Here is a 27,873-nt window from a genome sequence, read left to right as displayed (position 1 = left end):
GTAGGTCCTAGGACCTTAACTACATCACGATGTAGTTAAAGCCCTAGGACCTACAGCATTGGGTACCATTTTTATTATTATTTTTATGTTAATCTTAATTTCATTTAATTTCAGGTAGTCCACTTTTACCTTGCAGGCATTCTCAATTTATTCCATTATAATGGAATAAATTGAGAATGCCTGCAAGGTAAAAGTAGACCACCTGAATCTATATTTTCATTATGGTTGCTGGGTGTTTCTGCCATAACTAGTAGTGCCCTGGATCCATAATCCAGGTTAATAAATTAATACTTTTTCTTTCTTTCTTCCTTAGACTTTCTTTCTTTCTTTCTTTCTATCTTTCTCAGTTATGTCATTATGTCCTATTATTTTTATCAATATATATATATATTTTTTTTTTATGTAATTTTAAAATAAAGGTTTCAGTGGATGAAAAATTAATAAGTCAGGTATGCACCTAAAAGCGCAAAACAGCATTAAAGGATGTAAAAGTATATATACGTATGTATGAATAGATATATTAGATAAAGTATGCATAGATGGAGGTGAAAATTACACAAAGTGCCAGTGACTAGAAGGGAAAGGATAGTAGAAAAAGAAGTATAGTAGATATGTAAAAGGTGAAAGAATGTTAATATCCTAAAAGTTATGATGAATTAAAAAAATTATAGGCTGAATTACAAAGCCAATAGGAGGTGAGTGAACTGTAAAGTAAAATTAGTAATAATAAGGTAAAATATAATACAAATGAAATAAAAAATGGTAGAGCTGTCATCAGATATGGGGGAGACATATTTAGATAAAAGTCGAATACAGGTAAGGCAAATATGCAGAATCTGAAGTCAGCTAAAGTAAATATTGGTTTATATTTTTTTTAGGAGCATTAGCAACTAAGGCCATATTGCTCCGGGAATATGCGGTGGTCCTCTCCTCATCCTCCGTATTTGGTGGTGACGGGGTCAAACCCCAGTCTAATCAAGAAGTGTGTGCTATGCACTGCTTCTCCTTCCCACCTGGCTACAGAGGCACCCAAGTAAATATTGATACATGATCAGGTATTTCATCAGGGTATTACACCTGACCATGTATTAGGAACTGCGTTTCTGTACTTGTCCATAGCAGTAGAAGAAAGGTGAAAGACCAAAAAGCAAAAAAAAAAAAAGAAAAAGAAATTAGCATATTCTTATGTTCAAGGAAATCCCATCACAGTGTCATTTATTAAGATAAAAATAAAAATAATGAACAAGTTAGAATAAAACATAGTTAAGTGCTTTCAGAAAGGGAAAAGGTGTTCTTAATTAAAATATGTAGAGTTTTGTGTAGGATTTAAATGTAGTAATTTTGAGGAAATTAGAATTAAATAATTTGGAACAAGTAGATCGTATAGGGTGAGGTATTAAATTGAGGATAGGGAAGGGAAAAAGGAGTAGTTATAAGTGAAAAGGCCTATGTGCTCTGGATTCGTTATATATATTATTACTACATGACACAGAGCAAAAATGGAAAGAAAAGAAAATAACAAGTTGCAGCTAAAATACTTTTAATGTTAAAATATGTACAGGAAAGTAATACAAAGATTTTGGACAGTATGTTGCCCTTCATCAGTTTTGACCGTTAATCTAAAAATCTAGAGATATAGAACCTACGTGCATGTAATGTATGGTGCAGTCATGTATGGTGAACTGCATGTACACAGCAATTAACTGTTAGAAGGCAAAGTGCCGACCGGGCTAACCTGCTGGGTAAAGTGCCTGCCTGGCAACCCAAAGGTTGCGGGTTCAAATCCGGCCTCGGGCTTGGATCAGAGTACTGCAAAAACCTTGGGAGGTGCATTATGGCCACAGAAGCCAATGCGCCAACAACTAACTTAAAAAAAAAAAAAAAAGAAGGCAAAGCTTGTGGTTGTTGATGCATAGGAATGTTTGTCAGCCATGAGGATGGTTGCCTCAGTAATGGGATGGACACAACATCCTCTGTTTCTGTTAAAGGAATCATTACAGCACGAGATGTTCAGTGATTCCAACCAGGCACGCCAACAGTAATGACGGGACTGATCAATAATCATGACATCGCAGCATGGGTCAATGTCATGCTGGGTCGACCAGAAGTGCTTAGCAATGGCTGAGTGTTCCATAATCACGGAACACTCAGCCATTGAGTGTTCATCCCATTACTGAGGCAACCATCCTCATGACTGACAAGCATTGGCATTTACAATGTTCCCATGTATCACAACCACAAGCTTTGTTGCTAATTGTTGTATACATGCAGTTCGCCATACATGACTGCCATTACACGCACGTAGGTTCTATATCTCTAGATTTTTAGATTAGCGGTCAAAACTGATGAAGGGCAACATACTGTCCAAAAGCTTTGTATTACTTTCCTGTACATATTTTAACTTTAAACGTATTTTAGCTGCAACTTGTTATTTTCTTTTCTTTCCATTTTTGCTCCATGTCATGTAGTAATAATATATATATATATATAAGGAGTAGTTAAGTAAATAAACAAGAAAACAGTAATAGAAAGAGGATAGTAGGAACATTCGTATCACCCTCGTATATACACTAATAGTTTTACGAACGGGAAGAAAGGTAGAAATAGATAGTAGAAAGATAAAAAGTAAAGAAGAAGTTAAATCACACTAAGCTAGCTGGGGTTGTGAATCCTAACCTTATAGTAAGGGCTCTGGCATTTGTAAGTGTTAGTATAAAAGGGAGCTAATACCAACTGCTTGTATTGCGAGGAAAAAGCAGGCATAAAAAATATGTAAGTCGAAACATGCCAAGAAATGAACCGAAAGCGAAAGTATAATAAGAAAGTGAATGTTACCTGGAGTTTTCAAGTAATACATAGCAGAAGTAAGCTGGTGGGAAAATAATACATAGCTGAAGAAAAAAGGGCAGGGAAATACAGCATGCATATTTAGTAGAGTAGATGAATGTATGTCAACCATAACCAAATTAGTAACATAGCTACATGATGAAGCAATTTATAGCAGGCATAACAGACTTAATAGAGAGCTGTGATTGATTTTTTTTGATTTGGTAGTTGTTGGCGCATCGGCTTCTGTGGCCATATTGCACCTCCCAAGGTTTTTGCAGTACTTTGATCCAAGCCCGAGGCGGGAATCAAACCCGCGACCTTTGGGCTGCCGGGCAGGTACTTTACCCACTCGGCTAGCCCAGTCGGCAGAGAGCTGTGAAGAGATGGAAAAAGATAGGAAAATAGTGACCTCTATTGTCATATTTTGAACCAATAAATGCACGGAGATAGGATTTTACCGTAACAAAGTTGTAAGATATACAAAAATAAACATATAACAGTTCATAGACAAAAAGTATTGAACAAAGCGGTGATAAAAAGAATGCAGATCAAAATTAACAGACGGTATACCAAGTGATATGGCTACAATATATTAAGCTGACAATTGAAGTTGTATAATCTCACAGACCTCAATTTGGTTGCCAAGCTCTGTAGCCCATGTTTACACTGCTCAGAAAACTTTACATCTGCCTGTATTGGAACTCCCAGATCCATTTCTTCCTACCAGATCCATTTCTTCCTAATTTAGTCCTACCAAGCATATAACTTATTTTTGGGCTGCTATTCTCCAAGTGTACAACCTTGCATTTTACTGCATTAAAACATAGCTGCCACTTTTCTGACCATAGGGCTGCTTGGTGTTGATAATTATAGACTCTCTTACTCTTTACATCTGCAACTTTGACATCATGCCCTTTTCCATTTGTCGATGTTGTTTATGAAAATCAGAAACAACTTCTGATTTCACTTCTGACATTACATTACACCACTGTGAAGAATATGCATTAATCACAACCCTCTGTCTTCTACCTTGTAGCCACCCTGCAACCCATCAAAGAATCTTTCCAGTAATCCCAACATGTTCCAGCTTATACAGTAGTTCAAACTATGTCAAAAGTATTCACTACATCCAGCTCATGAGTAACTGTGTCAAAATAGTTTCCTAGGACACCTCGACGTGGGCACCTGTACGTGGTGAGGGGACCTCCCAGTGACGCTGCTGGACTTCCAGACTAGCATCACTGGGATCCAACGCCCACAGCCCAGGTTCCCGGCTTACATCAATGGAATCCGGTGTGTTTGCCGTGCGCTGCGACCCGTGGAAATTCGGAAAGGGGGGATCCTGGTGGTTGAGGGGCCCAGCTTCAATACACCACTTTGGCCCCTGCTTCGACAAGACGGGAGGTCCTGGAAGGCCCGGCTAGGATCAATCGGCTAGTAGGCTCGCCTGTGAGGGTCAACCGTGTCAATGCCATGGTCCGAGGGACAGGATTCAGGCTGGCGGCAGTGGGGGTATGGTGTCTGGGTAGCCCTGGCATTCCACTCCCGAGCGCATTTATTGCATGCCGGGTAGTGGGTGTCCCTTTGGGCTCCATGGTGGGTGGGGAGCCCGGGCACTGAACCACTTCAAAACTTCATGAATCCTGATAAACATATTTCTTCAGGGGCCCCAACCCGGTCCCTATCTGAAAACAGAGATGGAGAGGCAGATAGCATTATTGCTACAAAGAGGCAGCGAACCGAACTACCATCAGGGCCTGTCCCAAGGTTCCTAATTATACATTCCACCAGTGAAAAACCGATTGGTAAAATGTCACCCTTTTTTTATACAGAAAGGGTTAGATGGGTTAGTAGGTTCACCCAAATCAGTTAAGAGGCTCTGTTCTGGAGACCTTTTAATTGAATCTAAAAATGACAGGCAATCTGAACATCTACTCCGAGTAACATCAATCGGAGGAGTACCCATAACAGTGACACCACACAGAACACTCCATCGAGAGGTGTCATTTCGGAGTGGGACCTTCTTGACGTAACCGAGGAGAAAATCTGCTCCGAATTAAAACCACAGGGAGTTACTGCCGTCAAGAGAATTACTGTGCGAAGGGATGGAAAAATTGTTAAAACCAGGAGTTTTATCCTGACTTTTAACTCTCCTAAACCTCCTCACGAGATTAAAGCTGGATACATCAATTGTTCAGTTCGTCCATACGTTCCGAACCCTTTACGGTGTTTTAAATGCCAGAAGTATGGACATTGTCAAATGGCCTGCCGTGGAGTCCTTGCATACCCTCGATGTGGTGCAAAGGACCACGAAACAACAGCATGTTCAGCCGCAAAACCCACCTGCATTAACTGTGAAGGCGAACACTCGGCCTACTCACGAGCATGCCAGAGGTGGAAAGAAGAAAAAGATATTCAACGGCTGAAGGCAGAGCTAAATATATCATACCAGGAGGCAAGGAAATCGGTGAAACCCCTGAATATCAACAAACCTACCTACGCCCAGAAGGTAGCAGGGAGATGTTCCGTTGGAACTCAGACGGACATGACCATTCCTCCAAAGGAGTCTTTCACTCCCATCGTGCGTTATCTCTTAAATTCTCAAAAACCTGCACAGAAAAACCAATCAGCTGCCACTCCTATATCAGTACCTCCTAATGCTCCACAAGTAACAAAAGTAATTATGAAAGAAAAGAATAAAAAAGGGGAAGTCTCTCCTACTACCCAAGAAAACATGGACGTCGAGCAGAAGGCGGTACCGAAAGATTCAGTCTTGGAACTCTTTGTGGAGGAAGAAATGGACACGGGACAGTGTCCCCAAAAAAGATAAACCCAAGACTGATAAAAGTAAGCCCTCAGCACCTCGGAAGCCGCCTGATGGACCCACCAAGCCAAAATAATGGCTAAATTCCTACAGTGGAATTGTCGTGGATTCTGGCAAAATACTGATGACATCAAGGCCCTCCTGCAAAAGCACGAGCCAGTTTGCTTTTGCTTGCAGGAGACTTACCTAAAGGCAAATGATGATCCCACAATGCATAACACCACAATTTTTCGTAAGGATAGAATTGCGGATGGTTCTGCTCGTGGAGGAGTGGCTATCCTTGTGGGAAACCAGACCCCAGTTCAGCCCTTTCTAATTACAACTAGCATAGAAGCTGTTGCAATTCGCCTTACAGTGGGATTTTTATTAATGGTCTGCTCTATTTATTTGCCACCTGGCACTGACATCTCCCAGGAAGACCTTGATGATCTTGTAACGCAGTTGCCTCCCCCTTTCTTACTTTTTGGGGATTTTAATGGACATAACACCCTGTGGGGTAGTGCTAACATCAACGGAAGGGGACGAGTCATAGAGCGTATGCTCAATGACCTTTCCCTTCTAAATACTGGAACAAACACCTTCTTCCACATGCCTACCCGTACTTTTTCTGCCATTGATCTCTCTATCTGCTCCCCTTCTCTACTCCCTTCACTCACTTGGGAAGTGGAGGAGAATCCATATGGAAGTGATCACTTCCCTGTGATAACCTCGTTACACAGTGGGAGCGCATGTCTTCCTTTTAGGTTACCACGGTGGAAGTTTGATCAGGGTGACTGGAATGCCTTCCAACATCAGGCAAATTTTGACCTCAGTACAGTCAGTCGGAAGCCTATCAATGACGCAGTAAAGTACATCACAGAAATCATTGTCCAAGCAGCTGCTAATGCTGTCCCAAAAACATCTGCCCGGTTTCCACCATTTCCCAAACTTTGGTGGAATTCACAATGCACAACAGCAAAAAAGGCTCAAAACAAAGCGTGGGGGATATTTCGCCGATATTCTACCACGATCAACCTTATAGCCTTCAAACGCACGAGCCAAAGCACGCTACATCCATCGTCAGAGTCAAAAGGAATCGTGGATCTGTTTTACATCATCTATTAACCAGTCTAACAACTCTAAGGTAGTCTGGGATAAAATCCGGAAAATGAAGGGAAAATATACATCCCACCCTTCTTCAATCCTAGATTATAATGGATGCACTATTGCAGATCCAACTGCAATAGCCAGTGCTCTTGGGGAAACATTCTCTAACATCTTCGTATTCCCCAGAGTTCCTGGTTCTGAAACAGAAAATCAGGCACTTAATTTTAAGTCCCAGGTCCTCTATCCCTACAACGGGGCATTCACTATAGAGGAACTGAAAAGAGCCCTCACTCTTTCCAAAGCAAGTGCTGTTGGACCAGATGGCATCCATTATGAAATGATTAAACATCTTTCACCAATATCTATGGATTGTCTGCTCCTTCTGTATAACAGAATCTTTATTGAAGGGCAGTTTCTGGACTCCTGGCGAAAGGCAATCGTTCTTGCCTTTCCTAAGCCAGGAAAGGATCCAAAAGTCACCACCAATTATCGTCCTATTGCTCTAACTAGCTGTCTGTGCAAAATCCTGGAGAGAATGGTTAATTCTCGTTTAATATGGTATCTAGAATCAAATGACCTTCTCTCCAACATCCAGTGCGGCTTCCGAAGGAACTGGTCCACGTTGGACCATCTTATTAGATTGGAAGCATCCATCCAGGATGCTTTCCTAAAACGCGAACACTTGGTGTCGGTGTTCTTTGATATGGAGAAAGCGTATGACACAACTTGGAAATTTGGCATCTTAAAAGATCTGCATAGCCTTGGTCTTAGGGGGCAACTCCCAATTTTTATTGAAAACTTTTTAGCCAATCGATCTTTCCAAGTTCGCGTGGGATCATCACTCTCTCCTTCCTTCAGCCAAGAGGAGGGAGTACCACAAGGATCAGTATTAAGTGTCACGCTTTTTGCCATCAAAATAAATTTAATCACAGAACAACTTCCTCCAACTGTAAACAGTACCCTCTATGTTGATGACTTTAGCATTTTTTGTCAGTCATGCAACATGAGGGTTATTGAAAGACAACTAATGGCTTCAGGTTCTCGCCGGAGAAGACCGTTTACGTACACTTTTGTCGTAAGTGTAATCTTCATCCTGAACCCGAATTAAGGCTCGGACAATATGCTATTCCAGTAGCAGCGAACATAAAATTCTTGGGACTCATATTTGAAAAAAAACTCGCCTTTTTGGATCATATTCGTCAACTCCGCACAAAGTGCACACGTGGGCTTAATATTCTCCGCTCGCTCTCTACATCTTGGAGAGCAGACCGATGTACCCTTCTTTGGCTTTACCGTGCACTTGTGCGATCCAAACTAGATTATGGGTCCCAGGTATATTCCTCAGCCAGAGAGACAGTATCCTGTGATGGCTGGACCCCGTCCATCATCAGGCCCTACATGTTGCTACTGGAGCATATCGCACATCTCCTGTCCAGAGCTTATACGTTGAAGCAAAAGAACCACCGTTATCGCTTCGACGTAAGCAGTTGTCTTTAAAGTACGCTTTAAAACTGAAATCCCTGCCAGACCATCCTACGTGGTCATTCGTTTTTGAGCCACGATGGGAGAATTTATATACCCGTAAGACTGCCAATCGTCCTTTTGGTATACGTCTCCAAGGGCTACTCAAAGAACTTAATATCAAGGTAGACAAGGTTGCCCAAACACCAAAGCAACCCTTTCCACCCTGGCATGCTCATGTCCCGGCATGTGACTTGTCCCTTAGAAATTGGGGAAAGTCGGACACTCCATCATCGGTCTACCTGCAGCTTTATTCAGCACACCGAGCTGAACATTCTGACTTCGCCCCAGTTTACACAGACTGCTCGAAGTCGGAATCATATGTGGGATCTGCTGCTGTCTTTACAGACAGCACTACATCGGAGCAGATTCCCTCTGAATGCAGTATATTTACTGCAGAGCTGCATGCTATAGAGTTAGCCTTGGATCACATTAGTGAATGCCAATACCAACAGTTCATTTTATATTCCAATTCTCTCAGCGTGTTACAGGCTTTAATATCTGTGAGATATAATCCTCATCCAGTTCTGTGTAGTATTCAGCAGAAGATTCACTTCCTCCTTGGATGTGAATATGATATCCGCCTCTGCTGGATTCCCAGCCACATTGGGATTAGGGGAAATGATTTGGCTGACGCCGCAGCCAAATCAGCAATTCCCAATAATAACCACTGCCTGTCAGTCCCCTATACAGACTACAGGCAAATAATACACCAAAACATACACTCCCAATGGCAGGACTCATGGAATAAACAGACTGGGAATAAACTATATTGTATAAAGCCAGTAATTGAACCATGGCAGCTTAGTCTGCGCAGGAATCTTAAGGAGGAAGTTGTTCTTGCCCGGACCCGCATAGGACACAGTCATTTAACTCATTCGTTTTTGCTGAGGGCTGATGACCCTCGTATGTGTGTGTGTCCTGTGGCACAATTTTAACTATCAGACACATTTTAATTGATTGTCCAGATTTTAGTAATATCCGTTTTACTGCTTTTAATCATCTGACTGAGCCGTATACACTCAGTCAGATTTTATCCGACAATGACAATGTGTCTGCTATTTTTAGATTTTTAAAATCAATAAATATTTTTGCTCGTTTATAAAATTTACATTTTTCTTATACCTCTTGACATAGTGACCTAACTAATTAGGTCACTGAAAGTTTAAATTTTTTTATAAATGACATGGTCTTGGCGCATTATAGCCTTAGTAGCTAATGCGCCAATAAAATCAAAACAAACAAAGAAACATTTCCTAGGAACAGAAATGGGCTATGTTCTCAGAGTTCATAATGTCGATAAGTTCAGCCTTTTCTGAGAAATACAGGTTTATTAAAATCCTTGACGGGAAGACAAATAAAAATAAGTTATAATAAACAGTTAAAATAAACATACATCGATAGCTTTCGGGCATAGGTTGCCCTTCTTCAGTGAAAAACGTTAGTACAAAATAAATAATAAAGAATGCTCGGTATGGTGGTCATGCGAGGTGAACCACGTGAATATGTGCTGACAACAATTAGTAATTGGAAGTAAAGGCTTGTGGCTGCAATTGCAAAGCTTGGGTTTGCTGTGGGTGCCAATGTCCATCATTCAGGAGGATGGCTGCTTCAGTGATGGGATGGACATGCCCTTCCTTGTGGTAAAGAATCATGACAAGATGTAATGTGTAGTGATATTAACCAGACGGCAGTACTGATCAGAATTGTCAATAATCTTAATGTCGCACTGGGGATCGATGTTGTGCTGGGTTGATCAGAAGTGTTTGGTGACAGCTGAGTGCTTTACATCAGTGGAGCGGATCGCTCCCTCATGCTCAGCGACTCTGTCTTTGAGCCTTCTGCCAGATTCACCAATTTAGCAGCCAGCACATTCATGGCAGGAAATGTGGTATGCCGAACCACTCTGTAAGATTAGTGGAACTGGTGTCTTTATCTTTGACACAAGGGACTGCAACTTCCTGCCTGGAAGCTGCAGGCACTTTATTCCAGAACTCCATAAGATCTTTGACAGTCGCTGTGACAAGTTCGGGTAGTATGGAATAAAAGCGGTCGAGGTTGGTTCAACATTTCACGTGGTCCTAAGGTTTGCTGTGTGGTCACAGGACTGTAGGTCGCATCTACCCAAGGCACTAGTGGGGTAGCCGCACTTGGACAGATGTGCTTGCACTCTAGTAATCTTGGTACATCTTTCATCTGCAAAGCTGGAGTGGGTCATGGCATGGCTTTATAAGGCTTATGCTATACTAAGAAGGTGACCACGAGCATGTGCTGACCGATAGTGAACTGGCCAGCACACATCAGTTTACGATGGATGGAGGTCCTCAGATGTGTGCCCTTGCGCTGAACAAGGATATCCAAAAGTGAAAGAACATCGTCCTACTCCAGCTCAACGGTGAACTGAATGAAGGGCGAAAGGGAGTTGAGATGTTGTAAGAGTCGGTCTTCCCCCGTCAACTCAGTTACGGCTAACATCGCGATGGAGAAACTAGAGGATTGCACATTTTTGTAGGTCTGCCAGACCCTACATCCTTTTGGTCTCACTATGTCAACAATAATTTACCATCATTCCTCGTGAGTCAGGAGACCGACTCTTACAACATCTTATTTCTCTTTTGCCCTTCATTCAGTTCACTGTTGAGCTGGAGCTGAGTCGAACACGTCTTGTCAACCCAGCACGACATCGATCGCCGGCACAACACTAAGATTATTGACTGTTCTTGTCAGTACTGCTGTCACATCTGGTTAGGATCACTACACATTACATCTTGTCATGATTTTTTTAACCACAAGGGAGGGCATGTCCATCCCATCACTGAAGCAGCCATCCTCCTGAATGATGGTCATTGGTGTCCACAGCAAACCCAAGCTTTGCAATTGCAGCTACAAGCCTCTACTTTGTACTTCCAACTGCTAATTGTCAGCACCTGTTCATGCAGTTCACCTCGCATGATCACCATACCAGGCATTCTTTATTATATTTTGTACCAACGTGTTTTTCACTGAAGAAGGGCAACCTATGCCAGAAAGCTATCAATGTATGTTTATTTTAACTTATTTTTGTCTTTCTATCAAGGATTTTAATAAACCTATATATTCTGTATAGAAAAAGCTGAACTTATTGACATAGTTTCCTAGGTTAGTTAAACATAATTTTCCCTTAACAAAATCAGTGTCCTTCAGAATGAAATTTCTTTTTAAATGTCCATGGATTGTACACTTAATCATTGCCTCTAAGACTTTCACTCTTAGAATCACCTTTATGTATTGTTGATGCACCATCACTTCTTCAATCCAAAGAAACCTCTCCCAAGTCCAATGATGCCTTTACAATTAACCTCACTGGTTCAATACACTCTCTGGCCATCGCCCTCAAAATTACTGGGTATATGCCATCAAATCCAGGAGCCTTACTTGCTTTAATGCTTGTAAGTTTTTCTAATAAAGAGTCATCAGTAATTAATTTCGAAATTTCATATGGCTCAGTGTCATTCATGCAGCCTGTCTTCAGTTTCAGGGTCTTTCATCAGTCAAGACCTATGCAATTCATCAGCAACATCAGCTGGTTTATCTAAAACTTTCCCACACCCAGTACACAAGGGTCTGATCTGATTTGTTTTCTTCTTTGCATTCACATACATGAAAAATTCCTTGTTCCCATTCTTTGCTCTCTAAGCCAGTTCTTGCTCATATTCAGCCTTAACCTCTTATTTATGATGCTGTTACCGATTAACTTGTAGCTGTTGTAGGCTTCAGTACTTCACTCTGTAACATTCCCATGCTTCTTTGGACTGTATTCACCCATTTCCGCCTCATGCAATACAGGTGTCCTCATTATCCGAGGATAATTGGTTCCAGAAAATTCCACTTAAAACAGGGACCAAATTTACATAATGTGTATTATGTACTTGTACATATTAAAAAATGAATTGAAGGAACTGAAAACTGAGACAATTATTTTATTAGACATTTTTTATTATAATACGTTGAACAATGTAAGGTTAAGTAAAGTTTATTGAAGTTAACACTATTTTTCAGTTTTACAAAGATGCTATAGGTATACAAGATACTATTATATTATAGTAGATACCCGAGAAACTATACTATTATACTATAGTACTATAGATACCTAAGATAGTATTATATACTCTTACAGTATCTAAGTAGTATCTGTAATAGTATTATATACTATTACAGATACTACATAGATACTATTATATTTTATACACTATGCCTTTACACTATGTATGTAGATAAATTTTATGGGTGCCATGGTATATCTACACTGATATTATACAGTTAATTTAAACCCATATCATATTATGCCTTGTGCATTTAATGTTCAAATACTACTACAGGAATAAACAAAATGAATACAAGCCCTCTGAAATCAGGTTTAAAAAAATCTAATTCAGGCTTGGAGTGTCCCACTAGACAATATCCACCCAGACACTGAAGAAATGCCACCTTGGTCTACATTAAAACTGTTATGGAATGACTTTCTTTCAGCAATGGAGAAAACAGGCATTGGACAACCAAAATCTGCAGCAACATTCACACTTTAAATATATAAAGCATTCACTTTAAATATATACTGATGGATCGAAATCTGACGCATATGTTGTTGCTGCAGTGGTTCTTCCAGCCTTCATGATCTCAGAATGTCTCTCATATAGTTGCAGTGTTTACACAAATGAACTTCATTCAATCAAAATATATCAGAAACATGCCTAATCAAGAAATTATAATATCTAATGATTCACCGAGTACAGTAACTGCAACAGAAATATACCTACTTTCGTCCAATTCTGAAAAAAATCTGAACATAGTTGATAAATTTCACTCAATGGAAAAGAGTAATAAGGGTCTGCTTGATTCTTAGCATGTTGGAATCCAAGGAAATGAGAAGGCAGATTGAGCAGATAAAAATCCAATGAACCTTGTGTCTTCATCTGCCTTATTGCCCTATATGGATTACAAAGCCATTATATGGCAGGCATGTGTTGACCAAAGGGCATCAGTATGGTAGCAAAAGAACTCAAAATAAGCTCCTACAAATAATGAAAATGCCACAACTCTGGGAACTCTAGCTCTCGGTTTAACAGACAAGAAGACGTCCAAAGACACATTGGACACACACTTCATCCACTTTCACTTGTTGATAGGTGAGGATCCTCCTCACTGTTCTCACTGACCTTGTCTACTGACAATGAAACACATCCTCCTGAAATAAACACATCCTCCTGAAATTTTATGGCACATGGACTTGAAATAAAGTCCATGTGCCATAAAAACCAAATCAAATCCTGAAATCAAACTTCTCAACTTGCAAATTTTAGATTACTTCTAATCTAGCATAATCCTTCAGAACTCAGTTGTATTATCAATTATAATGGTAATCTGACTGGACTACTTAATATTAACTAATTGTTAATGCTAATTAATAATTAGTCCTGCTAATTTGGACAAATTATTTAAAATATAAGTGCTTTCATTCATACGAACATTTCTAACATTTGTCCAGAAAAAATGATTGTATTTACATAATTGCTGTGACAGGCACAATTCAGCATTATTATTATTAGCCATATGGTGCATGGAACAAATAAGAGAGCTATGATACTGTTGATATTGAACTATGACTTGGAAATTCATCTAAAACTGCACAACAATCAATAAAGCCTGAAAGATTTTCTCATTCTGAGCAGAACTTAGTACAAAATGCAATTTTATCTTAGAGTACTGGTTGTTAAATAATTTGAACATCACCACTGTCACCCTGCCAACTTTTGTATCATCTGCAAACTTGGGCATTAAGAATGATATGCTATAATCAACATCATTGATTAATATAGAAAACTACAATGGGCCCAACACCAAATCCTGGGGGACTCCAGTAATAACATTAGTCCAAGAATAGCAGTGTCCATTGAATACTCTTCTGACTTCTCCCACTCAATTATCCCTTTTATGCCTAGCAGCAACTTGCACTTAATGCTACACTGCTCCAATTTTTACAGCAGTCTTTTATGTGAAACGGTATCAAAAGCTTTCTTGAAATCCAAGTATATGATATCAAAATTATTTTTTGCATCCAGTTCCTTTATGACCATATAGTAGTATCCAATCAAATTGGTCAGACAAGATTTCCCCTTCACCATCATTGTCATCAGCCATTTTCAATCCACTGCAGGATGAAGGCCTCTCAACCAACTTTCCAGTTGCTTCTGTTTTGTGCAATGGCCATCCATTTGCTACCCACAACTCATGAATTTCATCTATTCATCTCCACCTTTGTCTTCCAGGTTTTCTTCTAGCTCCTCTTGGATACCATTCTGTTATTTTCTTAGTCCATCTGTCATCATGTCTTCGAGCTATGTGTCCTGCCCAAGACCATTTTAGTTCTTTAGTTTTGATAAGAATGTCCTTCACTTGAGTTTGTTGCCTAATCCATGTGTTTCTCTTCTTATCTAACAGTCTGATTCCCAATATGATTTGTTCCATTCTTCGCTGTGTAGTTCTCAGCTTCTCTTCCATTCTTCTGGTGAGTGGCCAAGTTTCACTTCCATAAGTCATGGTGGGGAGTATACATTGGTTCATTATTTTATGTTTCAGACAAACTGGGATATTGCTCTTCAGTATGTGACTATATTTCCTGAATGCTATCCATCCAAAATTTATTCTTCTCTTCACGTCCAGCCATTTATCATTATTACATCTAATGACTTGTCCCTGATAAGTATATGACTTCACCTTTTCAATTACTGCTCCTTCAATCATTATATCCCTTTCTGTGGCATACTTGTTCATCATTACTTTTGTTTTAGCCATATTCTTCTTTAGCATTAGTAGAGGCATATGATGCAAGAAAGCAAGCTTATTCAGCATCAGCCAAAAAAAAAAAAAAAACACACCATTCCCATTTCACCCCTCTGTTCGCTCGAAATACCTGTCCAGTTGAGCCTTAAATTTGTTTAGGCTATCAACTTCAACAACAAGTGATGGAAGTCGGTTCCACCAACCAACCAACCACCCGCTGGCCAAAGGCAAATTTCCGCACATCTATCCGACATCCGTCCTTCCTCAATTTGAATTTATGCCCTCTGAGCTGATTATTCTGAGCAAGATGAAGAATCCCATTGGCATTGAGCATGCTCAAACCATTCAAAGCCTTATACACCTCTATCAGATCACCTCGCCGGTGCCTAGTCTCCAGACTCTGTAATTTGCAAAACTTAAGCCTTTCTTCGTAAGAGCAACCCTTTGTTCCATTCACTAATCTTGTTGCCCTTCTCTGTACCCGTTCCAGCAGCTCTACATCCTTCTTGAAATGAGGCCTCCAGACCTGTATACAGTACTCAAGATGTGGCCTAACCATTGCCTTATACAAGGGAATAATCACCTCCTTATCCCTGCTAGAAAAATTCCTGTATATCATTGACAAGACACCATGAGCTACTCTTGCAGCTCGTCTGCACTGCTCAGAGAACTTCATATCTGCCTGCACAATTACCCCCAGGTCCTTTTCATTCTCCACCACTGTCAGTGTAGTACCGCAGAGTTGATATGTTGCTCTGGGGTTACTGTTTCCCATATGTAGTACTTTACATTTGTCAATGTTAAACTTCATTTGCCACCTCTCAGCCCATCTGTTCAACCTTTCCAGATCCTGTTGCAGCAGCATAGCGTCAGTGGCGTCCTTAACAACCCTGCCAAACTTTGTGTCATCTGCAGACTTGGACATTAAACTTGATATCCCATCATCAATATCATTTATGAATAAAGAAAACAATAATGGACCCAACACTGAACCCTGAGGAACTCCACTAATAACATTAGTCCACGTTGAGCAGTGTCCATTGATTACCACTCTCTGTCTTCTGCCACTCAACCATCCCCTTATCCATAGCAGCAATTTGCCTCCAATGCCACACTGCTCCAATTTGTGCAGCAGTCTTCCATGTGCAACGGTATCAAAAGCCTTTCTAAGATCCAAATATATAATATCAAAGTTATTCCCTGCATCCAGTTCTTTTGTCACTACATGTCACAAAAGAACTGGATGCAGTTCTAAGGATTAGTCCAAAATCCTTACTAACTCTGCATAACTGATAAAGATTTTCCTCTAATTCTTTGGGATCATGGCTTATGACCATAATGTTATCTGTAAATCGTAAATGGTTTAGGTACTTTCCATTCACATTGACTATTTTCTGCGACCAGTCTAATCTTCTGAAAGCTTCCTCAAGGGCAGCAATAAACAACTTCAGAGATATTGTCCCCTTGTTGAACTCCTTTCTCAATTTAAATTTGCTACTGTCTTTGTCTAGTTTAATAAAGGAGGTAGTGTTCTCATATATTCTTCAAAATCCTAATATAGGGGGTATCTATGCCTCGTCTTTCCAGTGCCCAAAACATTCCCTTATGCTGTATGGAGTTAAATGCCAGGCATAATGGTGTTTTTTTAATTATTTGCATTCTCCATTAGTTGTGATATTACGTGAAGGTGATCCATAGTTGAAAATCCTGTCCTAAAGCCAGCTTGCTCTTTCGGTTGATTCTCATCAAGTATTCTTTCTAATCTGTTAGTAATGACCCTTGTGAACAACTTGTAGATGTGGCATAACAAGCTAATTGGTCTATAATTTCCAATTTCTGATTTATCTCCTTATGCAGAAAAACTATGATTGCATTATTCCACTCCTTAGGCATCACCTTTTCTAATGCATTTTGTGAAGAGTCTTGCCAGTTTTTGTGACAAGACTCTTCCTCCTAATTTTAACAACTCTACAGTAACTTCTTCTTCTTCTTCTTCTTCCCCCAGGGCTTTTTTGTTCTTCATTTTCCTCAATGCCTGTTCTACCTCATCAAAAAGGATATCGGGTATATGTTACTAATTTGTGATCCATCTTCCCCACTGCTGGCATCCCCTCACACCTTGTATAATTCTCTATAATAGTCATCTGCTATTTAAATTATGCCTTCTCTGCTATTTATAAGTATACCATCGCTATTCTTCAGTTTCAGTATCATTTGTCTTTCTGTATTACTGCTCATGGCTGCTGATTTAAGTCCTTTGTTTTCCCTTAATTCTTGTTCTACTTTTCTTGTGTCAAATCTTCTTATTCCTCTCTGAGTCTCCTTCTAATGGCTTGCACAACTCAATATACTCTATTTTCTCCTTGTCAGTGTTTATCTTGTTGTCGTTTGTTGTCTTTGGTTCATCATGACAAGTGTTTCTTGACTAATTTTTTCTTCTTCGGATTTATTTTTACCTATAGGTTTCTTGGGCTTTATCATTTTCAAAAAGTTGTAGTATTCCTGGTCAATATCTTGGTCGTGAACAGTCTGAAGAAGTTCAAACTTGTTCTTACGTTCCAGCACATACTGCTTTTTCTCCTCTTCTATTATCTCAAAGACCATATTATTTACTTGAGTCAGTTTTTTCCTTTCTTTTCTTACATCTATATCAAGTGTGCATCTTACCATTCTGTGATCACTTCGAACATTTACCTTGTTCAGGATGGTAATGTCATTTACGATATAGCTTCTGTTGGTGAGGATGAAGTCGATTTCATTAGTTGTTCCATTTGGGCTCTTCCATGTCTATTTTCTGTTCATCCTTTTCTTGAAAAAGTGTTCATTACCGACAATCCTCGCGATTCCGCAAATTCCACAAGTCTTTCACTTCTTTCAAAATTTCCTATAGTTCTCCTTTCTGCACTATTTTGTCTTTTTCCAATCTTAGCATTGAAGTCCCCCATAATGATACTGTAGTGGGTTTTCTGCTCATCTAAAAGACCTTCAATTTCGGTGTACATTTCTTCATCATCATGGTTCAATGTTGGTGTATAAATCATTATAACCTTTAGCTTGTACCTCTTAGAAATCCTGAGTAGTAGTCTTGACACCCTTGGTGATGTACTTTTGAATTCCAAAATGTTGTTTTTTATATCTTTATGGACCAGAAAGCCAACACTGTACTCTATTGTACACATTGGTGTACAGCAGATTTCCACTTGATAAACTTATAAGTGATTAATTTCTTCTTGTTTCAGCCAAACCGATGATATCCCAATTTATATTTTCTAATTCCTTTTCCAGCTCTAATATCCTGATGAGCGATCTTATGTTCTAACAGGCCAAGTTCAGTTTTCGTGCATGGCAGCCTGGATCGTACCCAGAGATTCTTAGCACCCTCTGCTTCCACTGTGATCTTCTTGCTGCTGTAAGAAGGGGAGTGAAAGCCGCCGGGAACTGAGGGCCATTTGTTTCGTTGTGTTGTCATGTGCTGGAGGGTTTGGTCTTTTCCTCTTCATGCTGACCAGGCATCTTAAAGAGAACCACTCTGCACGTTCGTTGCCACCTAGGTGACGTAACAGGGCTTACCATCGAGAAGGTGTGCACGAATGGATTTTAGGGAGGCAGGCCAACCGGACTTCTCCTAAATCTTCTGAAATAGAAAGATACTGGGTCCATCAGTGTTTTAGACCGAGTGTCTGATAACACACAGAATGCCTGTTCCCCTCTAAGCCCCTTAACAAACCCATAGTGTCTGAAATATAAAGAATTGGAGCCTTGTCTGAAGTGATCCTGCATTATTTCTTTTACTAGTGCCTCTATTAGTTTCCTTGGAACAGAAATTAAACTAATTACTCGTGTCTCCCTTTAACACCCCTCTGGGTATCAAATGTATTGGGGTATCAAATATTTGCACATTCCCAGTCCAGAGGAACCTCCCCCTGAATCCAGAGATTCATTTATAATTATGGCTAAGGGTTTGCTTACTTCCTTTGCTCTTCCCTATCCAGTATCATTTGATAGATCTCATTCACCCCTGGTGACTTTCTTATGTTGAACTTCAACAATTTCTGTTCCAATTTCCTTTCAGTTATTACAAAACTGTTTAGTATTTGATAAACATCTGGCATTCTTTTCCTAAAGAATTCATCATGTGTGAATGTACATGCAAAATACTCATTCAATTTGTCAGCAACTTAAGCAGGATCATCAACAGTTGAACCAATATCAATTGGACAAAATAGATTAATTCTCCTTATTTCTACTGCTTACATAGATAAAGAAATCTTTGCTCTTTTTGTTTTTTTTTTTGTATCCTTTACCAAAGATTTCTTGAAATCTGCCTTTACTTGCCTAACCTCCTTTGTGACTTGATTACAGACTAGTTTATATTTACCATAGCCTTTATATGCATAATTTATATGAATCCCATGCATTTTTATTCTCTGCCACGAGTCTCACCAGTTCATTTGTCATCTACCTTGATGAGTATACCTTGATGAGTATTTCTTAGTTGGTATGAAAAGCCTAGTAGCTTTTGTGATTAATTTCTTGAATGCTTCCCATTTAGGATTTGCTAATGGTAACATCATGAGTTGGTTCCACTGTATAGAATTTAAATACTGTACGAACCCACTGTATCACCTTTACAAATGCAAAAACATTTCCCTTTACCCTAGATGCTATTTACATCTCTAAGTAAATCCCACATCAGTAGTAGACTGTGATCACTGTTACCTAGTGGTTCCTTTAGCTTCAGAATCTTAATGCATGAATAATCTCTGCTGATAATCAGATCAACTCCCTCTGGTTGCCCCTCGAACATGTTGCTGAGAAAACAGTCATCCAATAAATTCACAAAAGTCTTGCTAGTGTGTGAGTGACCAACTCACAAGTTCCAATCAATATCCAGAAAGTTAAAATCCCACATTATAATACATGCTGGTTTACTGGGCCACTCTATTTCTCTGTACAGTTGTTAGTTGTACTCACCAGAGTCATTAGGCCTATAACACATTCCTACTGTCATTTTTTTTTTCTTCTTTCCCAGTGCTTATATTACACCAAACTGACTCAACATCGCACTGTCCACTCATGTCAACTGGATGCACTGCCTTAGATTTTATGTTCTTCTTAACCAAGAGTATAATTCCCCTCCTTCTATCCTGATTGTCCTTTCTGTATACATTGTACTCCCCATAATCAAATTCTGCATCCCTTATATCTGAGTGATACGATGTCTCTGATATCCCAACAATGCCTGCATTTTATGTCTTGACCAGCCCTTCAAATTCATTAGATTTATTTTCTGTGCTCTTAGTATTGGTATACATGCAAGTATACACCTGTTCTTACTATTAATGACCCTAACGTAGTTCACGTATTTACTTGTTTGATGACTCCCTTCAGCCCTTGAAACCCACAGCACCTTGCTTTCGAGATTGCTGCTTGTTCCAATAGATGCAGCAAGAACCACTTTCTTGCTGCATCTATTGCACACACACACACACACACACACACCCCTGCCTGCAGCTATTGTTAATCTATTAGTCTGTGTATCCCCCCCCTTCCCCAAGCTAGCAGTTTTTCGACACACCTAACATTGCCTCGATAGTATCGAGGCAGTGTTAGGTGGGTTGGAATTGATTGACAAGGTTACTTGTCAAGGTTATATACTCCAACCTATTGTGTCTGGGCAGAAGTACAGACACTTTCAAATTTAACTCCAAGTCGAGACTTTTTTTCAACATTGACCTGAACTTTAGTAAGTTTACAGATCTCCTACTCTTAATGTCATTACTGCCGTGTACAGCAATATCCCCTTAAAATCCCAGCATTGCTCTTAAAAGATAACATCTGCTCTACAATGTCATAAACTTTTGCCCCAGGCAGACATTGCAATGGTCCTATTCCACCTACCTTTCCACCTTTCTCTGACTTTTTGCCCAATACATTACCTGTTTCTCTGACAGCAGAACATGTACAACAACTAGTTCCTGTGGGTTTCAGTTCATTCTGTCTTGGGCATTGTCACTATGTTGCTTGATGATCAAGTTCCAGCTCCGGCATTGATGTTGGCAGCAAGAGTTTGATGTCCCCCGAATTTAAATCCTTCGAGGGCATTCACCCTGTTCTTCAAGTTCTCACAACCTAATTTCCCCACACTATTTACATATTGCACACAAAGACATGATATTGCCCCTTGGCAATATCATGTCCTGTTCATGATAGCACTGTAAACATGAAACAAGCCATACATTTCATAAGGCTGTGATTCAGAGGAAAACAGAGCAACAGTCCTTTGCTTTGCTGCTGTACTCTGAGGCACGATTTTCGTTCAAATTCAATATAATTAAAAATACCACTAAATTAATATACTTAATGCAGTAATAACACTATGTACTGGTTATGTTATGTAGTTTTCATTTTTAATTATATATAATTAACATTTGATTGTTCTTATCAATACAAAAAAAAAATGGTAGCAAAAGTTGAATGTAATTCCTTAAGCAATTATGAACAATAAGTAACACATTCACCAACATAATCAGAGAATTACAAGTAATAACTACACTTCTAATTCTAAATGAAAAGTTAAATGCAATAACAATCCTACTCCAAATCACCAGTTACACAGAAATAATACTACCATGCTACCAAGTTTGCATTTTTTGTATTAGGCTATACTGTTATGCATGCAGGTTATAATTACATATATATATTATATATATATATAACAGAATCATCCAAGTGACACCAACCTACATGATTTAAACTTTAGAGTTTAAAGTTTAGAGTTTAAAAATTAGAATTCCTCTATGACTCACTGTATAATACTATAACAATGGCAAGATTCGAACAATACAAAGCTTCTACATATATTAAGTAGTAGCGAACAAAATCTGTAGTTAAATTGAAAATAAACTAACAAGCACAACTTGGCTATAAAGCTACTTTTAGAATATGGTTAATATGACAATTAAGTCAATAAAGCAGCAAAATTTTTCAAAAACATTTTTCTGGAGCTGAAAATTCTTTGACTAGCACATGGATGCTGTCATTCTTGTCTTGTCTGTTGCTGCAACAGCTTATATCCGCAAGACATTCTGAGGATAGATACATCCCAAATGAGCAGGAAGGGAAGGAGGAAACAAAGGACGTGTGTCAGAGTAGCAAACTGTACAAGAATGTTTAGACATTACCTGTGCATACAGTAATGTCAGGAGTGTCATTGTGAAATAAATGAATTTGAACTGGTTAGGACAACTAACACTGACAAAATAGGACTGACTAACAGAAATGCATTTCTGCCCTGAAATCAGGGATGATGAATTTCATTATGGTACAATGTATTTAGGAAGGATAGGGAAGGTAGATTGGGTGGTGAGGTCATGCTTCTTATCAAAAGCACCATGAGCACAAAGAAGTTACAAATACTAGTATAGAATCTGTGTGGTGTTGAGATAGTTGGAAGCAAAGGTATAATGAGAGCAGGAGTAATCTATAAATCGAAATATTTCGAGGATTAGGTTTACAGCATGCAAATTCAATAGGTGAGCAAGAGTGAGTGTCTTATGGGTGATTTCAAATTGTCTCATTGTTTGGAACAAGTTCGAGGGAACTCGCCATAGGGAACAAAATTTTTAAATCAACTTAGATGACTGTTATTTGTATCATCATGTTAGGGAAAGTACTAAGGACAAGAATATTCTAAACCTGACCATCTCCCAAGAACCAAATGACATCGTTGGGCTGATAGTATAGGAACATTAAGCAGGAGTGAACATGGAATTATAATTTGAATGATGAGAAGAGCAGTAACAGTTGTTAAAATCAAAGGAATGGGTTTTAATTTCAGGAAAGGAGATTGACAGCTTACGGTGAGACATGGCTTCTATCAATTGGAGAAATAACCCATAGATTGCAAAAACATTACAATTATGCTGTAACTATAGAGGATTCTGAGAGGGATGAATTATGAACTAGCAATCTAATAAAGCAGAAAAAGATGAAATGGAAAAAGTTAGAATAATAAAAAGTACATAAGCTTTTAACAGCTATAAACTGATCTGTGATAGTACTACAGAAAATTGTAGGCTGGCACAGGCAGATTATGAGGAATTGTTGTCTAAAGGAGCAAATGGTGAGGACAAGTTTTTCACATACATGAATACAAAGAAGAGAAGAACAAACCAGATTGGTCTCGTATGTAATGGAGAAAGTCTTAACTGATGTTGCAGAGAATTGAACAGGTACTTTACATTGACATTTTTGACAGAAAAGACCTTTCATAGTATGGAGAAACCATGTGAGTGAAAGCGAAATTAGTGATATTGAAATTTCAAAACTTGAGTATAAAAGTAAGTAAGGCTCCTTTGAGTTGGTGGTATATACCTAGGAATTTTAGGGAGGTGGCAAGAGAGTGCACTGAACAATGCACTTTTTGCCAAAAGTTTAATTATGAGGGTTTCACTGGAATCTGGAGAGATTCCCTTATTAGAAAAGTGCCAGTGCATCACCAATATATAAAGCAGTTTGAAGAGTGATAGTAGGTAACCTTTGTCCAGTCAGTCTTACTTCAGTGGTAAGAAAAATTATAGCAATGATCAAAAGTGCAATGCAGGATCTTTAGATAGAAATGGAATTCTGAATGAAACATTCAGAATTCCATTCAAGGTATACTTTATTTAGTGTTATTAACAACCCTGCCAACTTTTGTTGGCAGGGTTGTTAATAACACTAAATAACGTCTACAAACTCTAAATAACACTAAATAAAAACGTCTACAAACTTGGGCATTAAGCCTGATATACCTTCATCAATAACATTAATAAATACACAAAACAACAATGGGCTCTAGTGGAGTCCCCCTGGGGGACTCCACTAGAGCCCATGTTATTAGTGGAGTCCCCCTGGGGGACTCCACTAATAACATTAGTCCACATAGAGCATTGTCCATTTATTACCACTCTCTGCTGTCTTCCACACAACCATCCCTTTATCCATTGCAGCAACTTACCCTTAATCCCATACTGCTCCAATTTCTACACTAGTGTTCCATGTGCAACAGTATTGAAAGGTTTCATAAAATCAAAGTATATGATATGAAAATTATTTTTTGCATCCAGTTCCTTAGTGACCACATTGTATTATCCAATCAAATTGGTCAGACAATACTTTCCCTTAACAAATCCGTGCTGTGGCGAACTATTACTGCAGTCTTGTCTAGGTGATCATGCATAAATTCTTTAACTAGTGACTGCATTATTTTCCCCTGAACAGAAGTTAAACTAACATGTCTATAATTATTTGTGTCACCCTTTGAACCCCTTTTATGAATTGGGAATATACTTACACATCTCCAGTCCATGGAGCCCTGAATCTAAGGATGCTCTCATAATTATGGCTAAGGGTTTGCTTACTTCTCTCTCTGGCTTCTTCAATATAACTGGATACATTCCATCTGCCCTAGGTGCCTTTTTTAAGTTTAACTTCAACAATTTATTTGCCAATTTGCTCTCTGTTATTACAAAATCAATTAGCTCTCTGTTAGAGTTTAGTAAACTTCTGTCCTCCCCTTACTTACAGAATTCCTCATGTGTGAATGTTCATATAAAATACTCATTCAGCTTGTCAGGTATCTGAGCAGGATCATCAATAGTGAACCACCAACATCAAGTGGACCAATCTGATTCATCCCCTTCCTTCTAGAGTTTACATAAGTAAAGAAGTCTTTGTTGTTTTTCTTTGCATCCTTTGACAAGGCTTTCTCGTAATCAGCCTTTGCTTGCCTAACCTGCTTTGTGACTTGATTACAGACTGGCTTATATCTGCCATAGGCTTCTGTGTCACATGAAACAGAAGCCTGTATGCATCCCATGCATTTTTCTTCTCTGCCATGAGCCTCATTAGTTCTTCTGACATCCATTTAGGTCTAAATCTTGAACGGTATTTCTTAGTTGGTATGAAAAGCCTAGTAGTTTGCAAGATTAATTTCTTGAGGGCTTCACATTGAAAATTTGCTGTTTTTAACATCATCAGTTGATCCCACTGTATAGAATTTAAAAACTGTCTGAGACCACTGTAGTCACTTTTACAAAAACCCTTCCCTTTACCCTTGATGGTAGTTATACATCTTTCAGTAAACTGCACATCAGTAGGCTGTGATCACTGTCACTTTGTGATTCCTTTTTCTGCAAATTCCTAATGAATGAGTCGTCAATGCTGATAATCAGATGAAAAATATTAACCCCTCTGGTTGCCCCTCGAACATGTTGCTGTACAAAACAACCCCCCAATAAATCCACTAAAGTCTTGCTAGCGTGTGAGTGACCAACTCACACATTCCAGTAAATATCTCAAAAGTTAAAATCCCCCATTACAAGGCATTCTGATTTACTGCCCCACTATATTTCTCTGCACAATTGTTCCTTGTACTCATCAGAGTCATTAGGCCTATAACACACTCCTACTCTTATTTTCCTGTTCCCACTGTTTATGTCACCCGAAACTGACTCTACATTGCACTGTCCACCCACGTCAACTGGATGTACTTACTTAGATTTTTTATTTCTTAACTAACAGCATAACCCCTTCTCCCTTCCTACCTTGTCTTTCTTTTCTGTACTCCATTGTACTCCCCAAATCCCAATTCTGCACTGCATATATATATCTGTGTGACACCACGTACCTGATATCCCAACAATATCTACCTTTGATGCCTCGATCAGCACTTCAAATTCATCAAATTTATTTACTATACTTCTAGCATTGGTGTACATGCACCTGTTCTCACTCTTAGTTACCCTAACACAGCCCATGTATTTACCTTTTCCATGGTGACTCCCTGCAGCTCTTGAAGTCCCCAGCAACTTGCTCTTTAGGCTCCTACCCATTACAATAGAAGCAGTGCAAGAATCGCTTTCGCCTCTGCCTCCAGCTACTGTTAATTTATTAGTCTGTGAATCGCCCCCAGAGCTAGCAGTTTTCCGACCCACCTAACACTGCCCCAATATCATCAGCAAATATCCTTGCACCATTTCTATTTAAGTGTGTCCCATCCCTATAGAAGCAGTCTCTCCAGTTAGCCAGCACAGACCACGCTGAAAAAAATTCTACCCCATGGGCCTTGCACATTCTCTCCATGGCCGAATTGATTGTCAAGGCTTTTATCATATACTCCCTCCCATCTTGTCTGGGCAGAATTGCAGACACTTTCAAATTCAATCCTAGCTCATGACTTTTTTTCAACATTGTACCTGTACTTGTTATTTAAATCTGCAGATCTCTTGTTGTTAAGCCAGAGTTTAATACGCTTCTGGCATTCCCCTCCCTTAACTCCTTGTGGGTAAATGTAGAGGCAAAATACTCATTCCATTTGCTACCTATCTGAGCAGGATCATCAACAGTTGAACCATGGATATCAAGTGGAGCAATCTGATTTATGTCACACGAAATTCATCCCCTTAATTCTAGAGTTTATATGAGTAAAGAACTCTTTGTTGTTTTCATTTGGATCCTATGCCAAATATTTCTGGTGAAGACATTACAGATTCAGAGAGAAAAAGAAAAGCAATATCGATAAACAGAGGCAGACTGGGTCAAAAATTGTTACCCAGGAAAATAGTGGCCTCATACTAGCGTTTATGGCCAAAATCACACCGGCCTCCGGCCCACCAGGATTTCCCCAGTAAGGCTTATGGCCAGTCCGCCTCTGTCGATAGAGGAAAAAATATGAAATTGTGAAATGCTTTGAGGGGGTAGGGTTGCTAATGCAGAGCAACTCGGGGTATGTTACCCAAGGAGATTTGTGATACTTGCAGTGAAAAGAGATGTTAGAACAGTTGTGGTGCCCATTTAGAAGCCAACATACCACCAGTAAGTAAACTTTTCCATGCCATTTTCTCAAATTCTTTTTACTACATTGTCTATAGGCAAATACATGTTAGAATGTATTTGCCATCCAATGAATTTCTGGTTTTAATGCATTATTGGTCCTAGATTTGTTTCAAAGCATTATCATTATTAAAAAACATTTATAAATACTAAGTAGTAAAAGTGTTTTCCATCCTTAACAATCTGATCCTACGTCATATTTATCTTTTAGGAACTGAAACTTAAGCCACAAGAAGGAGAGTACCGTACCATTTGTGAAACAACTCCTGATCAGAAGTAAATGTAACTAAATTAGGTTACATTGCCCAATTTATAACTGAAGAGCCCTTTTCATGGGACCAAAACTGCTGCAACGGGTATTACTTGGACTATCTATATCTTGAAGAAGATGTTTTGTTCAGATGTTTTAATTTCAAAAATATATATAATGTATCTGAACAGTTGTACATCATTACTATTTTCTGTTACTTACCTTTAAAAGTTTTACATCTTTTAAAGCAATATTTTTCAAGTTGGCTACTTAGTCATTTTGTAAAAACTAAGAAAACTTTTATAGGTTTTTGCATTTCTAATACCTATTCTGTAGATAATGGATATATGGAAGATGGTATAAAAAAAAAAAAAAAAAATTGTATGAATGAAACTAAAATTTGGAAGTTATTTTATTGGTGAATGTTAAGTTTAAATGAAAATTTATATTTTTAACCTAAACTGTAATACTTAATTTTTTTTAATAAATTGTTGCCTATGGAAAGTTGTTTTTTTTTTTTAACAGTTTTAAATTGCACTGTTAGAAGTAATTTCATAATTGAATATTGGAATCAAAATGCTAGCTCTATTTTTACTTATTTCCCTCTTTTATCTGTTTTTTCCAGTGCAGTATGCAGTGAACATTTCCTGTAGTTTCCAGCAAAAAG

At 38.9% G+C, this 27,873-nt stretch overlaps 1 protein-coding gene across 5 annotated transcripts in view; it reads left to right on the top strand.

The window, feature by feature from the left end:
- The window catches only part of SpdS (Spermidine Synthase), a 227,213-nt gene extending 199,880 nt beyond the window's left edge, over positions 1-27,333 (top strand). For all 5 annotated transcript variants that reach the window (XM_090389402.1, XM_090389401.1, XM_090389403.1 and 2 more), the window contains one exon: positions 27,168-27,333. In XM_090389402.1, the coding sequence (XP_090245528.1) occupies positions 27,168-27,236 (69 nt within the window). In that variant the 3' untranslated portion in view covers positions 27,237-27,333. The remainder of the gene's footprint in view (positions 1-27,167) is intronic.
- Positions 27,334-27,873: the final 540 nt, after the last annotated feature.

This window comes from Mastigoproctus giganteus, unplaced genomic scaffold (genome assembly GCF_048544385.1).
Source record: "Mastigoproctus giganteus isolate SK-2022 unplaced genomic scaffold, ASM4854438v1 scaffold_16, whole genome shotgun sequence".
NCBI classification, from domain to species: Eukaryota; Metazoa; Arthropoda; class Arachnida; order Uropygi; family Thelyphonidae; genus Mastigoproctus; species Mastigoproctus giganteus.
This window is presented reverse-complemented; position numbering and strand designations above follow the sequence as displayed.